At 34.3% G+C, this 15,991-nt stretch overlaps 2 protein-coding genes across 4 annotated transcripts in view; one reads left to right on the plus strand and one right to left on the minus strand.

Moving 5' to 3' along the window:
• Nucleotides 1-891: 891 nt before the first annotated feature.
• Nucleotides 892-7,909, plus strand: LOC110100464 (aspartyl protease family protein At5g10770). The gene is made up of 2 exons (XM_020827985.2): nucleotides 892-1,058; nucleotides 6,446-7,909. The coding sequence occupies exons 1-2, from the start codon at nucleotides 935-937 to the stop codon at nucleotides 7,672-7,674; spliced, it is 1,353 nt and encodes a 450-aa protein (XP_020683644.1). The 5' UTR covers nucleotides 892-934; the 3' UTR covers nucleotides 7,675-7,909.
• A 939-nt stretch (nucleotides 7,910-8,848) lies between these two features.
• Nucleotides 8,849-15,991, minus strand: part of LOC110100472 — a 33,040-nt gene continuing 25,897 nt past the window's right edge. For 2 of the 3 annotated variants that reach the window (XM_020828004.2, XM_020827996.2), the window contains exons 5-7: nucleotides 13,592-13,732; nucleotides 13,171-13,499; nucleotides 8,849-9,251 (exon numbers count right to left, since the gene is read on the minus strand). In XM_020828004.2, the coding sequence (XP_020683663.1) occupies nucleotides 13,182-13,499; nucleotides 13,592-13,732 (459 nt within the window). In that variant the 3' untranslated portion in view covers nucleotides 8,849-9,251; nucleotides 13,171-13,181. The remainder of the gene's footprint in view (nucleotides 9,252-13,170; nucleotides 13,500-13,591; nucleotides 13,733-15,991) is intronic. The other variant, XM_028692936.1, reaches the window with a different exon arrangement.

Below are 15,991 nucleotides of genomic sequence, written 5' to 3' on the forward strand. Positions count from 1 at the left end.
AAAATATCCCAATTCGGCATATTATCCTGCATAATGATCAAGCCATATCCGATTGCCAAATAAAGAGAGATTGACCATCCCTAAGTGTGCAGAATTCTCAAAATTGTCTCATTTGTACGTAAAAATAAATTTTGAGGGTGGACAAAACCAATTTTTAGGGGGACAAAATCTCAATTTTTTAATTTAAAGAATGCATTGAACTAAATCTCTTCTATTTAGAAAAAAATAAAAAATATATAATGCAAAATCTCTTATATATCCAAATTTTAGGCTTTGTTTGAAACGACTTTCTTACTGCTTTCTAAAGCAGATTTTTAATGCAATTTTTTTTAATTTTAAAAGTTTTTATACTAAAAAATTGCTTTAGAAAACAGTAAAAAAATCGTCCCAAATCAAACATTAATCTTTATAATGAATTCCTAACCAAGGAATTATATCCGTACAAAAGAACCAAACTATGAAATAAATCCAAATAGATACACTCTCAATGAGCTGGGCAAGCTGTGGTAGGGCCCTTTCCCACTATATAGAGTTTTACAATATATTTAAAAAGAAAACAGATATTATATCAAAATAATACAATTAAATTTTTATTAAAATAAGCTAAAAATTTTAACACACTCCAAATTCATATGATATTTATTCTATAAACTATATAAAAGTACTTTCATATTTATTTATTAATATTGAATGCCTTTCTTTTAGACCAATTACAAGATATTAGATATAATTTTTATAAAAGAGGGGGAAGCTTTTCTATTTTATAACATGTGAGCTTTCTAAAGCTATCGTGTGTTTAATCTCCACCGCTTAAATTGTTTTTGCCATTTAAATTTGTGGACAACCAATAATTGTTTGTTTGTAATGAGGTGAATGTGAAGACAGATCGGGCCCTTCTAAAGTGAACGCTGTCTGTATTTAAGGCGAGGCTCATATGGGAAGCATGAGCAGAGCTGTAGAGATGAAATTGCTTCAGAGTTTTTGCTTCTTTCTTCTTCTCTCAGTTGTCGCTCCACTGAGGGAGGTTCCTCCAAGCTCTTGTTCTGCACAGATTGAGGGTAAGGGAGTTCTCCAATTTTCCTTCTGTAATTGTCCTGTTCTATTCATTTTTAAGGAATATTTGAAATTTTTATATTAGAGTTTTGGTTTTTGAGAGCTTTCTTACTACTTTATGAAGCATTTTTTTAGTATAATTTTTTTTAGTTCTTAAAGCAGTAAAAAAACTGTTCCAAACGAAGGCTTAATTTAATTATTGAGTAGGCTTGTAGGTTAAAATGATGGAAATTTTGAGGGAGAAAATTTTAAAAAGAACGGGCCTATAAATTATTACTAGCATTTAGTTCAAGTGATGCCTAGATTTTTATGATTTCTTTAATCTTTTCTTAAATTTCAATTGTTATTTTTTAATTTGCTTTATTAAATTTTATGATTTTTCTCAATAAAATTTTTGAAATTATTGAGCTTATGATTACTATAAAGTAGTTCATATCTTTCTTATTGTTTTTAAAACAATTTTTTAATATAAAAATTGTAAGTTTAAAAAATTTTCGTACTGAAAATAGTTTAAAAAAACAATAATAAATTATCACAAATGAAACATAAATATTTTAGGGCTTGGATCTATTGTCCTATCATATGGCTGCTGTTCAAATATCCATCTCTTTTGAAGGGAAACACATCCAAATCAAAGAGTAAATGAGGTTGTTAGTAATAATGGCATAATTAATCAAAGTTAAGGAATTAGGTATATTTTCTTTTTTATGTGGTCCTATACAAGGAATAATTGGGAGATTTTTATTTTATTTTATTTATTGGTTATAATTGAAGTACATATTTAAGCAGACAAGAATCGTGGGTTAAGCTCATCCAATAAATGTTTTAATTTTATTTTTCCTACAAAATGAACAAAAAATATTTTTTTAAAAAAAAAAAAATCTTAAATATATATATGAGGATATCAAAGTCCTGAGAAATTTTACTAACTTTTATTAGATCTTGAAAATCAACTACCTGAAAATTTAGGTTTCATAATGACATATTTTGTGTCACATAGAATTTAAAGCTCTTAATTTTACATTGAGATTAGTGCTAGATATAATCCTTAAAACTCTATTAATCTCAGCTAAAACATTAAAATATTCTTACATAATTTTTTTAATCAATTTGCTCCGATTTCTCTTACTCCTGCTTGATTTTTTTCAATAACTATATAAGTTATTTATATAAAACTTCTTATAGATTTGTGTAAAAAATAAATTATTTAATAAATAAAAACAATTATCTTTTTTCTGATGTTTCAATTTTTTAAGTCCAATAAATATTTGTAATATGTCAAATTATTTTAATAAATTACAATAAGCAATATAGTTTACCTACTTCATAAATTAAAATTCGTTTCTCTAAGGTTCCAATTTGCTATGAAACTATAATATAATTGTTAGAATTTAGTAAACATGGAATTAATATACTAATATGTTAAATTATATTCAGCCACAAGGGAAGTTAAATGCTTATTTTAAAATTATGGGTGCCATTTCTTATATATTTCCAACATTTTCTTAGATTATATTTTAATCCAAAAACTAATAATAATGTGATAAATCATTGCAGGCAACAACACTTGCAAATAATGATTACTTTTTTTTAATGTTTTTATTTTAATGACTTCTAATTTTAAGTATTATCTTTGTTGTGTGTCAAAATATTTGCGATCATAGAGAGATATATAAAGTTTAACATCATAGCTTTGTACAAAGTTCAAATACATGCACAAATAAAAGAGGAGGTGCAAGAGTAATATGTGACACTTGATTTTTTACGTGAAAAATCTAGAAAATGGTAAAACTACAGGTTTCGACTCAATTGAAATGATTCTACTAATATTTATTATTAATTACAAATGATGTCCATCCTTGGGGCAAGTTGTTGACACAATGTAGTAAATATATGTCATATAGAGCATATTATATGGTTAGAGTTGGAAGAATCCATTGGCATGAGAATTGTTCTGAAGAGATCGTTGGCATGTTTGTTTGGTCAGTAGAACCACGGTCAGGGATGGTGGTTAAAGGGATTGTAGGCAACTGAGCTTAGAGGAACCATAATTAGGAGACGGTGGTTGAAGGAAATGTAATTAGGAGATGGTGATCGGAGAAACCATAGTCTAGTGATGGAGGTCATCATGACTGGAGTAAGTGATAATGGACCGAGAACCGCAATTGACGGATGATGGTGGTCTATGCCCATAGTCAGTAGTCGTGGTGGTCCAAGGGCCTTAGTAGGTGGGCAACAGTGGTTTGAGGATCATAATCAGACGATGATGGCTCGAGAACAATAGTTGGTGGGGGGCGGAGGTATGTGGGTTCGTATTTAGGTGACTAAGATTGGAGGGGCAATACTGGGTGACATGGACTGAAGACCATAGTCGTCGGGCGATGATGGTGTGAGGACTATAGTAAACAAACGACATAGGTAGGAGAGACTATAGTCAGCAAATGATGGAGGTCAAAAAGACAATAGTTAGTGGGTAACCGAGGTCAAATGGATCATAGTTTGGTGAGTAAGGTTAGAGGGACCGTAGTCAGGTGATAGTCGTATGAGGCCCATAGTCTAGTGACAATGGTTTGAGGACCTTAGTTGACGGATAACTTGTCATACCCCATAATTTAAAATTGGAAGATTTGTATATGTTTATTATTTAAAATTAAATTTATATTCATCAATATTTATATTTTAATACAAGCCTAAAATAATATATATACAATAATAATACTGTTCAATGAACTATCTTGTCTTAATGAATACATGGCTGCAAAATGAAAAATAAATAGATAAATAAATAAACTGCTAAGGTGTTAGCAACTCAAAACATCCTCAAGTTTTCTTATCATTACATGAAAATATATAAAAATTATACAATAAGCATAAAAGCCCAACAAGCGCCAATATTTGAAGCTGAAATCAATGCAAATATAAACCAGTCATATCATATTAGATAAATAGTCATTTATCATCAGTTACACAGCATGCATCATATTATATTATCTTAGTGGCGTAATATTGTCATACCAGTCTTGCTACTTATCATTCATGTTATTGATATCATTCAATAAGTATAATTATTATTATTAATTATTAGTCAGTAGTAGTTAATCTTATTTATCTTCTATCATCTTTCTCCTCTGCCATATCATATAAATTAGTCATCATCAATCTTATCCATTTTATCAGTACATGTATCCCAATGCCATATATTGTAACCATATTATCAATGTATATATGCATCAACTTATGACTTAGCAAGACAGGACTTTTAGCTTTAATGCGGTATTTTATCTCTCATTGATCAATCTTATCATTAAATCGTTATATCATTAGTCAACATTATTATCATTATAGGTGGCTTTCAATAATCTTAAAGAGTCGTCACTCTCTGCCCTTTGGCATAATAAGTCATAAATTACACGCTAGAACTGAGAAAACACTACAAACCATCATTAAAGAAAAGCCCGTCGGCCCACCCTCATATAAAGTGTATTAATATTTTAAGATCCAACCCTTATTATTTATAGTAATGATAGCGAGCCTTCCTTGCCTACATGCAATTACCACATCATCACATATCAGTAGTATCATTTTCATATATGAAATGCAATAATTTATGAATGCATGAAAATCTATAAAATATGCATTAACTTCACAAAATCATAACTCTCAATTTGTTCAATAAAATTTAATAATATTTCAGTCAAAATGCTCATAATAACGATCTCTATCACATATCAAAAGTTATGAGATAAAAGTTTTAAAAAAATTAGAAATATAAGCTTTCTATCACTTTTAGGAGACAGAAAGCCTATCAAATTTAGAATCATTGAAAACAAAAGCAAAGTAAAGATTATTTACTACTGTTAGCGTAACTTTTATAATAGGAGTGGCAAACATTGATGATTTGAAGAGCTCTCTCTCTCTCTCCTCCTCCTCTCTCCTTTCTCTTCTTCTTCTTCTCCTTTATTTCTTTTCAGGCCTAGCCAACAAAAAGAGAATGGACAGTGGGATGATGGCAAGTATATATATATATATATATATATAAACTCGTTTTAGTGCTCAATGCTATTATGCTTGCCTAACACAGCGTCACTGCTGTGATTATAGCGTTACTATAGGGCAAAGAGCATTAGCCCTGATATGCTAAATTTGAGCACCCCGATGCCATTGCACCCAAAGGCATAGTGTCAAGCACTATAGTTCAGAAAATTTTGATTTTTCAAATAAATTCATTCTAAGCATTTTTTTGAGTTGTTACTAGACTGAGGTAAGAAAGGTAGTAGTCGAGTGACAATGGTTTTAAGAATCATTATCAGCGGTGTAACAGATGTCCAATGACGATGATCAGTAATGGTTGGTCTACAAAAGTTCATTGGTGGAGGTTGAACAAAGGTCTGGTAATAACGGTGGCTAAGTGGAAATCAGATGGTGGTGGTCGAGCAAAAGTTGGATGGCAGCATTCGTGAGGAGACCCAGTGGTGGACGCTAGATAGAGGTCTTATGGCAATGGCCAAACGGAGGTTTGATGGTGAAAATTGGGTGGATGTCTAATGGTGAACCATAAAGTGAAATTTTAGCAGTGATGACCAGAAGGACTGGGTTTGCCAGCTGTGATGCTCGGGTGTAGCTCTGAAATTATTTAAGTCCTAAAGCTCTCTCGAACCTCTAGCCCTAGGTCCAAAACCTCAAGTTCCAACCCTCAAGTCCAAGCTTCCTCTTCATGTAGGGAGGGGTTGTCTATTTATAGGTTTTTTAGAGTGGCATGCCCCATAAATATAGTGATGATGTAGAGCAAATTTTGAGTGCTCCATCGACTCATATTGATTTCCCAATCATAAAAGCGTTTCTTGAACATTTATGTGTCTAAATGGTGCCTAAATCAAGCGATTTTGGGCTCATTGGATTTGTCTCGTCGAGCCACACGATTCTACTATAAGCATATTATATTGGGATATTATTTGATCATCCAATTAGTATATTGAAGCTTTCAAATATGCTTTAAGCTCTTGATTTGGGCTCTAAATGAACCGATTTTAGTTTATTTAGTGCGTCTCGTCAAAATATTAAATTAGACTAGAAGTTTATTGAAATTAAAGTTTAGATGGTCCCAAATTTATTTTAGGAGTTTAAATTTAAATATATTTGAAGATTCATGTCTGATTAAAGAGATTTTTGATGACATATTAATTTCCTATATTATGTTTTATAAAAATAAATGTATTTTATTTATTTGTCTTTCGAGAGATTTTTTGGAAAAACTTGTATAAACAGTCTAATATAATTTATTACAGGAAATAAAAGATAAAATATTTAAATCTATAAAAATTTAAAAATTAAAATTAAAAAATACTGTTTTTTTTTTTCCAATTTTCCTAATTTACGTTTCTCCCCCATCCAGGCATCATCAGCCTGCAGCTGCAGCACAACTCCTCTGGCATCCGCCTCCCCCTTCACCATCCTCATAGCCCCTGCTCCCCGGCTCCCCTCTCCAGCGACCTTCCCTTCTCCGACATCCTCCACCACGATTCCACCCGCGTCAACTCTCTCCTCCACCGCGTCACCACCTCCGCCGCCTCCGTCCCTCTCTTCAAGGGCACAGCCCTGGGCGTCGGCAATTACGTCACCCGCATCAACGTCGGCACCCCACCAACCACTTACACGGTTGTCACCGACACCGGAAGCTCCCTTTCTTGGCTCCAATGTCTCCCCTGCAAGCGCTACTGTCACCGCCAACTCGACCCCATCTTCAACCCGGCCGCCTCATCCACCTACCGCACCATCCCGTGCTCCGCCTCTTACTGCTCCACCCTCTCCTCCGCCACCCTCAACCCCTCCGGCTGCGATAGTTCCGGCACCTGCATCTACGAAGCCAGCTACGGGGACGCCTCCTTCTCCATCGGCTACCTATCACAAGACACCCTCTCGCTCTCCCGTAGCGTCGCAGCCATCCCCAATTTCATCTTCGGATGCGGCCAAGACAACGAAGGTCTGTATGGAGAGTCGGCCGGCATCATTGGCCTCGCCAAGAACAGCATTTCTCTCTTCTCTCAACTAAGCCCCAAATTCGGTAGCTCCTTCTCATACTGCCTTTCTTCCTCGTCCGCCACCGGCTACCTCTCATTCGGCAGCTACAATCCTGGCAAATTCGTCTTCACACCCATGGCAAAGAGTTCGGCTGACGAGAGTCTCTATTCTTTGAAACTGTCGAGTATCGCAGTGGCGAGGCAGAGCATCGCGGTATCCGAAGAATCACCGTCGATCATTGATTCAGGGACGGTGATCACGAGGCTGCCGGAGGAGGTCTATGGTGCGGTGAGTGCAGCGGTGGTGAGGGCGATCGGGGCGAAGGTGGCTCGGGCTCCGGCGTATTCGATATTGGATACGTGTTATAAAGGGAGTGCAGCTGAGGTGCCGACGCCGGAAGTAGCGTTTGTGTTTGGCGGCGGAGCGGTGGTGAGGCTGCCGAGGAGCAATGTGATGATTGATGTGGATAGCGGGGTGACGTGTTTGGCGTTTGCGTCGGCTAGAGGGGCGACGATTATTGGGAATTGGCAGCAGAAAACGTTTGATATTGTGTATGATGTGGGGGAGGGGAGGATTGGTTTCGCCGCCGGAGGCTGTGGATGAGAGGCGGCGGTGATTCCGGCGTTGAATATGGGGCTTTTGGGTTGTTTGTTTGAATAGGCAATGATGATGGGAGATATGACATTGTAAAATTTATAGGGAAATTCCTCTTAAAATTCTTAAGAGATGAGTAATAATTGTAATTGAAATTGTAATAAGGTGGTTTATGTTATTTGAGAACAAGTCTATCTATATTATTAATAGAAAATTATGCAATCATTTTATTTTGACAATTTAACATTAATGGTCAATTTCTTTCAATGCTATCTATTTAATTTTTTTAATAGAATTTCGTTCTATATTTTTTTATTGAAATATGAAATTATTGTTTATGAGAATAAGCTTGGTAGTTTTATTCCATGTATTGATAATTGTTGAATGTTAGAGGTTCAACCATGATTATTTATGTTGGATCAATCATGTTATTATGAGAACATGAATCAAGTTCAATAAATCATTGCGAACATGTTTGAGTTGTACATAATTTGAAACTTGACAAACTTATAGTAGCTCGAAATCAAATTATATCAAGTCAACTAAGAGATAACTCTAATTCGAACCTCAATATTGAACTACTAAACTTGCTCGAGGGACTTACGATGCCGCCTAACAATCAAGGATATTAATCTAAAGACCTTAACAACTCATCAAAGTACTCAATAGCTTAATAAGGGATCTCACTATAACTCACTTATTATACTTGACCATAATATACAACTAGCACAAAGTTTCTAACTATAAACTAATTACAAATCTAATTCACCCACTATTTAACTAGCTATATTGATTTTGATCTACGCATTGTTCGGGTAATTATATTATATAGCCATTTTCATAACACCAACTTTAATCATTGCTTGCTAACAAGGAATTATTCCTCACATACGAGCAATGATCAAAAGCTATCTCAAATGAAACCTATATCACCAAATTATCACAAGCTCTGATCAACAAACTCAACCTATAATAGTTATTCAAGTGAACAATAGTGTTGAAAGAATTAACACACCACACAAGCTAAGATCTTAAAAACACCACCAATGTCTCAACTAACAAAACAATGTTAAATGAAAAATGCCCTATATGAGAGTAATTGCAATAAGCCAAATCCAAAATGAATATAAGAAAAAAAATGCAACATAAACTCATAGTGCCATCTAAATGTTTACTTTATATGCTTCCAATGAATATATGCTTTTAGATTTCATAAATTATGTAATATGAAGTACAAATAAATGATAATTTTACCTCTGGTACAAAGAGAGCCCATAAAAAAGGCCAAATAAGATCTATAACACAGATCTTCCACAGACCAATAAGCTACCCGACTCTATTCTCTGCCTGTGCAAATACCTTTCAATGACAATGTCTTCGTTAAATGATTGATAATTTAGTTCATCCATGAAGAATGATGAATTGCATGGACTACCAGTAGATTGTTCTGAAGCTGACTCGAACTTCCCACATGTAATCCCTCTAATGTCTCTAGAAGCTGCAAAGTAGCTTCTATCCTCATGAGGGTTGTCATTCAACTGCTCTCTTGTAAAATCCTCGCTTTCAACTGATATGAAGCTTGATTCCTTGAATATAAAGTTGCAGACTTTATTAAACAAAGCTCTAAGTATGTATGATAGAGCAAATTGTTTTTTTTTTCATGCGGGAAGGCGAAGTTTTACTCACTGAATGCTATTAACACTTGCACGGTGAAACAAAGAGACATTGTATCTGATATAGTTATCTGAATTTTCTCATTCAATCTAAAGCCATTCATTTATACGTAAATATTTTCATGAAAATGCAGCTTAGCACTTCAATTACAGAAAAAACCAGCTTGTTTAGGTTTGAGTTGAATCTCCAAAACTAAGAGCGACTTGCATAAATTTCAATTTTAGAGTTACTGGACTATTTCTTACGATTTCAGTTCACAGATTCTTCTTGATTTAGGCTTATCTGCTTTATTTCGCAAATGCCAATGCTTGATTGCTATCATGCTGATCTCATAGATCTTTTTTACAAATATTATACTTGGTTTATTGTTATTTGTCTAATTTCATAGATATTTTACCTATGTGCCACTGTACTCGACTAGACGTTATTGTCCTGATGCTTAATTTTGATTCCTACTATGATATCAGTTATCATTGGATAAGCATCAATGAATTCATTACTTTTATCTGAGGACAAATCTTTTAGCACATGAGCTCATTGCGAAAATAAATGAACATTATGTATAGTGCGGTAGAACTCTGAAGGCAATAATCATATAATTTACAATGCAGTTTGAAATATAATTATCAATTTGTCTTTCACCTATTATGTAACTTGTCAATTTTCTGCTTTATTTAACAGCAGAACTATACTAAGTTCAATAATGAGTACAGAACTAAACTTATTTTGGGACTCATCATTCTATGTTATTTCTTGTGTTTTGTTATATTTTTGTTTCCTTCTACGCTGATGTCCAAGTAATCAAATAATTAATAGGTAGGGCTGCAAGCGAACCAAGCGTTCGACGAGCTACTCAATGCTCGGTTCGATTAAAGTTCATTTTGATCCTTTAACTAACTAAACAAAACAATATTTTAAATACTCAATCCTTAAATAAACAAGATTGAACATTAATGTGTTCGGTTCATTTATGTTCACGAACAACATCATTTGAAGTTCGTGAACAAGCTCAACATTAAGTTCGATAAAAAGCTCGATAAAAGCTCGAATTTTAAAAATAGTCTATAAATATTAAATAAGTATAATTTTAAAAATAATTTAGAAAAAATAAGTCATTTAACTAGAATTTGTGCTTAAAATAATTAATATTAGGATGTTGAGAGTCAGGCGTCGATGTTGTTTATCCGTCATCCAAAGAAAAGATGAAAATACATTCATTGCTAAAGAGAAATGAAAATGAGAATATTCAATAAAAGGGGTATTAAGTGCGGGCGATTGATTTGATGTTGGGAATAGGAAATAAGAAATTTCGTTTTATATTTTAAATAAGTAAAAATTTTACATACAAGAAATTATATTTAAAAAAAAATTCATAAAAATTTAAGATATGTGTCGGACACGCGTGTCCAATTTGTTTTTAATATTTTTTTTAATCGGACACATTTTCGGCGTGTCCGACACGTGTCGGAGGAGTGTCGGACGCGTGTAGTGTCGGATACGTGTCGGATACTGCACGCTTCTTTCAGGAGAAGTGTCGATGCATCATAGGTTATACCATAGCTGTCAATGGCGCAAAAAAGCGTGCGCCATGGCGCACGGCGCTGCGCGGCGCATCTACGGCGCCATGTTTATGGCGAGGCGCATGTGTTTAAAATAGCGCGCGCTATTTGCGCCACATGTGAGCCATGGCGCATTGCGCAAGGCGCAAAATAGCGCGCCAAATTATTTTTAAATTTTGGTATACTTATGAATTTTTTTTATACCGCTCGGTACCGCTAGTTACATGCTCTGTACCGCTCGGTACAGCTCGGTACAACTAGGTAGACGCTCGGTACAGCTCGGCACAACTAGGTACACGCTCGGTACATGCTCGGTACCGCTCGGTACATGCTTTGTACAACTCGGTATAGCTCGGTACAACTAGGTACACGCTCGGTATTGCTAAGTACATGCATGATACCGCTCGGTACCGCTATGTAAATGCTCGGTACATGCTCGGTACCGCTAGTTACATGCTTTGTACCGCTCGGTACATGCTCGGTACCGCTAGTTACATGCTTTGTACCACTCGGTACAGCTCAGTATAACTAGGTCGAACCCCGTCAGGGGGCAGCGCCCCCTTGGACCCCCGGCAGCCCCCATATTATGTTTCTTGGACAATATTATGTTTCTTTTATCTAAATTTGTTTGGTTTTAGGTGATCATAAAAAGTCAGATTCCGTTCTTATAGGATTATGAAGTAGTGGTATCGAGGGTGATGAAGAGGATTATGAAGTAGGAGACAATGTTGAAGAAGATAATGAAGCTTTTTTAACATTTGCTGATGATGATGATTCTCAAGAAGAGTAGATAAAATTTTTATTTGATCTTTTAAAAAAAAGATTGTAGTATTTGAATTATAAGATATTTGAATGTTACTTAATCGAACTTATATATGTTATAGTTGTATTTTATTATTATGATAGATTGTCTTTCATTTTTAATAATATTTCATATTCATGCTTATTATTTTATAATTTTTATATAGCTTGCGTCATGTTCAAAATAGCGCGTGCCGCGCCGTGCGCTATGCGCCATGGCTCCAAATGGACCTTTGCGCCATGGTGCGCCTTTCGCCATTAACAGGTATGGGTTATACTCTTGTTATCCTCATTGACCTTATTATCTTATAGAATATTATAATGATTTTTTTTTTTATGTTAACATTTATAGGAATGACTGATTTACAGGTTTGAACTTGAACCTTTCAACATTAAACAGCTAGAAAGTCACTGCTGAGTTTTATTTAATTCAAATGGATAATATTGATTTTCCTTTATCATTTTATACTAATTGTACATTTTTGTCAATGCTTTTGTTCTGTCATGACTGCATCTACATTGTGTAATGAACTCAAAGAGTTTTTTGTGTTTACATGGTCTCTAGTTACAGTCATATTTTAATAAATAAATTTCATGTGCTTTCTAATTTCATATTGTACTAATTTGAGGTGATAAAGCTTTGTTACTAATTGCAATCAAATTTCTTGTAATTTTTCTAGCAATATCTCTTAGCAAAAAATATAATATTTCTCCGCCTTTTATGAGTTTTTCTTATATAACATACGTTTGATATATAATGTTATCGACTCAAAAACATACCTGAAAAATAGGAATAAAATTAAAAATATAAAAGAAACAAAATATGAGCCACAAGGAAATTATGTTTGTAATAAAGCATGCTATTTCAGCCTCGCCAATTCAAATCATAGTTATTACATCATCATCATTAACTTTATCATAGCTATTTATGGTCAGCTTTATAAACTCTTCGTTCATTCTACTTGAGTTACACGAGATGTTAGATTTAATTTGTGTAAACAATTTTTTTGAAAAAATTACCTATATTATCCTTAGTCTAACTATTTTTTGAATTCTTTTACATTGATTGAATCGACTGACCTAATTGATGAATCTTCTATCATTTATTATACATGCTCAACCAACTAAATTTGATTTTACAAAACCTTATCTTGAATGCAATCTTTCAAAATAATTACTCAGTCTACCCTTTCTAATTTCATCATGTCAATTTTAATAATCTCATTTTAAGCACACTTAACCTCATTTAAAATGACTTCTTTACTAACAAACATTTTAATTCACATAGAATTGCCTCGATTATAATTTTAAAGCAGCTGATATCCTACACAATAGTACCTATATTTCTGTGCATTGTGGATAACCCAACAGTCCTATTAGAATATGGAATCAACTCAAAGCAACTAATTATTTAAATAATATAAACAAGAAGATGGTTAATTCCGGATAATGTGCAAACTAACATACTCACAGTATTCATTGTTAAGCTGGAGTTGTTTTGCAAGGAGACGAAGAACCTTCGTTACTAGTTTCCAAGTGCAACCAGGGGAGTAGAATCCCTTCAGAGTCATCAACAGGAGAAGCAGCAGGGCTCACTAGATTCTCATGTATTTCTTCTATGGTATTATATGTTACAGGATCCCTACACTTTGAATTTCCCCCAATTGTTGAGCTTGTATCACTTCGATCACCGTCAAAGGATGATATATCTGCATCTTCAATATTAGAAAGGAATTCATCAATATGCTTCTCAGCCTCCTCCATTAAATGCTTAGAAATGCTCAGCTTGTCTTTGCTTCTCTGAGAAGAAGTCGGTCAGAAAAAAAAAAGTCATTTGCTGAAAAAAGAAAGAGCATAAAGAGACCAAAGCAGATAAAAAAGAGGAAGCGTACTCTTCTCACGCATGAATGCGTTCTTGCCATGCAAGCTGATTTTTGCCCGGGATGCAAATTTTTCACAATCTTAGATAGTTCTTGATTACGTTGTTGCTCGACTGCTAACTTAGCCAACAAGACCTCCTTACGTTTGTCAGACTGCAAAAATGATACAGGACGGCTCAAGGATTGGATTTTTCTAATGCAGCTAATGTGATGCATCCTATGTTTCAATGCAAAAAAAAAAAACTAAAGATTTAGACATCACAAATAATCTATCAAGCCAAGGATTTAATTTTTTTAATATAAACAAACAGTACATAAATTTTAAATTAAAATATAATAAAAATAAAAATAATATGAAAATTTAAGCAATAGCTGGATATTAAATCAGAGAGCATATTGAATTTATTTCCATAAATTAAATTTCTAACGTGCCACTTTTTTATCAAAATCAAGAATATTAAAAAGGTAAGTTACAACTTACAAGTAATACAAATGAAATAGATCAAGAAATAAAAATATTAAAGTAAGAAAAAGTCATATCTCACTTAGGTATAAGAGGAAGACTCCCCTAGAATTAGGTAAAATCACTTGTACAATACTAAAAAAAAACCACATCTAATTTACAATCACAAGATTAAAATGAGAAAGAGAAATTTATCTAAGCCAAATGTTATTCCTTATATACTCGATATCTATTTACAAATTTTTTATCCCTACGTAAATAGATGTGAGTAGCATAAAATCAGCTCTACTAAAGTTCAAACTATATCCAAAATTCAATCCTCGGTTTTTGCCTTAAAATCAATCAAGTAAAGCCTTTTCCAAAACTTCTCTCAGAAAGCAACAGAGCCGCTAGTTCATTCTTCTATAACGGAAGTGTAGCAGATACTGCCAATAGCAGTTAAACTAAAACAAACAAATTGGGAATATAACAAGAGGAATAATCCGCAGAAGATCAAATCATGCGTAGTCCTGTGTAAAGCCCCAGTGAAACGCAAGTACCATCAGGTAATCTGGTTCTAGCAAAAAAGAACCTCATGGAAATTCTTCTTTAAATAGCAAATGACTCCTCATATGAATATTCTGTTCATATGAATATTGTAAACTAAATGATCAATCTTAAAATTTGCCTAACCAAATTTGATGAAACCATACCAGGCCGGCTAAACAATAATTTATCTAATTAATAGTGGGCTCCGAAAATTCGGAACCGGTCTCCACCCGCTGATTGCTTTTTTCTTCGGGGGAGTTTTAACGGAATAAATTACGGGATAAATTTTGGAAGACAGATGTGTTTGTAGATAAGACACTACCCAGAGATTTTGCTTTCATTTTGCAAGGACTTTATTATATGAGTTTTGGTTTCCTATAGGCGCAAGCCCCTATTGTTAATTACCCCTCCTGGTCACAAGAGAAAACTTTCGATTAAGGCTAGTCGTCAATCAGATATGTAGAGAATACATGTTATCTAGCATATAGTAGAAGCATGAATTTGAATTTGGAATATGAAGATATTGATTGGGATATTTAAAATTAAAAATTTCACCATCTTGCACTTAAAGCGGATGGTGGGGGAATGGATGATGGACCCGATCAAGATCCCATGGTTTTGTTGTCCCGGGCCATCATGATCCCTGGTCTACTTAGTCAGAGGAGGTAGTCGACCCAACCTGATAGAAGAATCCTTGTTGGCAGCCATGGGTTGCTTCGTCCAAGGAGACCTCGTAGACCTGGGGTGAGTGTTTGTCTAAGGGGATAAATTTGAATTCACCTTAGCTAAAAGAGGGATTTATTCCCTATCGATCATATTCTATTGATTCATATCTCAAGAATTTGATATCATTAAGGTGCGTATTGGCTCTGGCCATAATCGGTATTTCGTGGTGCCATTTGGCGTCAAAACCACTAGGTTCAGAGGGCCCTAGGTCATAACCGTTTATCTTGCGGTGCAATTTGGTGGCAAAACCACCGGTTAGAGGGCACGTACCACGTCCTTATTGGCAGGAGATTGTTTGAGAATGGATCCTAGTAATATTTTCGACTAGGCATTAGCTCTATGTGAGCTGAAGTAAATTTTAATTTGTCTGCCTCGGCAAACTATTACGGAGGATGGATGAATTTTGCTTTAAATGGTTTGATAGATTATTTCAATTTTAAATATTTTTTTTAGATTTGGATAATCTTTGGGATTTTGAATTTTTAGGGTTTTGATATGACATTTTGAAATATTGGAATTAACCCCACCGGTTGAGATTTTCTATCAACGCGGCCATCATCGAGGTGGTGAATATGGGGCCATTATCATTTGAAAATATTTGTATTTTATAAATGAGCCTTGTCAACTCTATCGAGCTGTCGACAGAGGATCAGGTTTCTCGGGCTTCATGTCTTTGTTAGTGAATTCTCATTTGT

The sequence above is a fragment of the Dendrobium catenatum genome, unplaced genomic scaffold (genome assembly GCF_001605985.2).
Source record: "Dendrobium catenatum unplaced genomic scaffold, ASM160598v2 fragScaff_scaffold_188, whole genome shotgun sequence".
Classification (NCBI taxonomy): Eukaryota; Viridiplantae; Streptophyta; class Magnoliopsida; order Asparagales; family Orchidaceae; genus Dendrobium; species Dendrobium catenatum.

What these genes read in the sequence shown, in the direction of transcription:
- LOC110100464 (XM_020827985.2), top strand. Translation starts at nt 935, where the DNA reads ATGGGAAGCATGAGCAGAGCTGTAGAGATGAAATTGCTTCAGAGTTTT. An exon ending in TTGTTCTGCACAGATTGAGG is followed by an intron (nt 1,059 to 6,445) that starts GTAAGGGAGTTC and finishes TCCCCCATCCAG; the next exon opens with GCATCATCAGCCTGCAGCTG.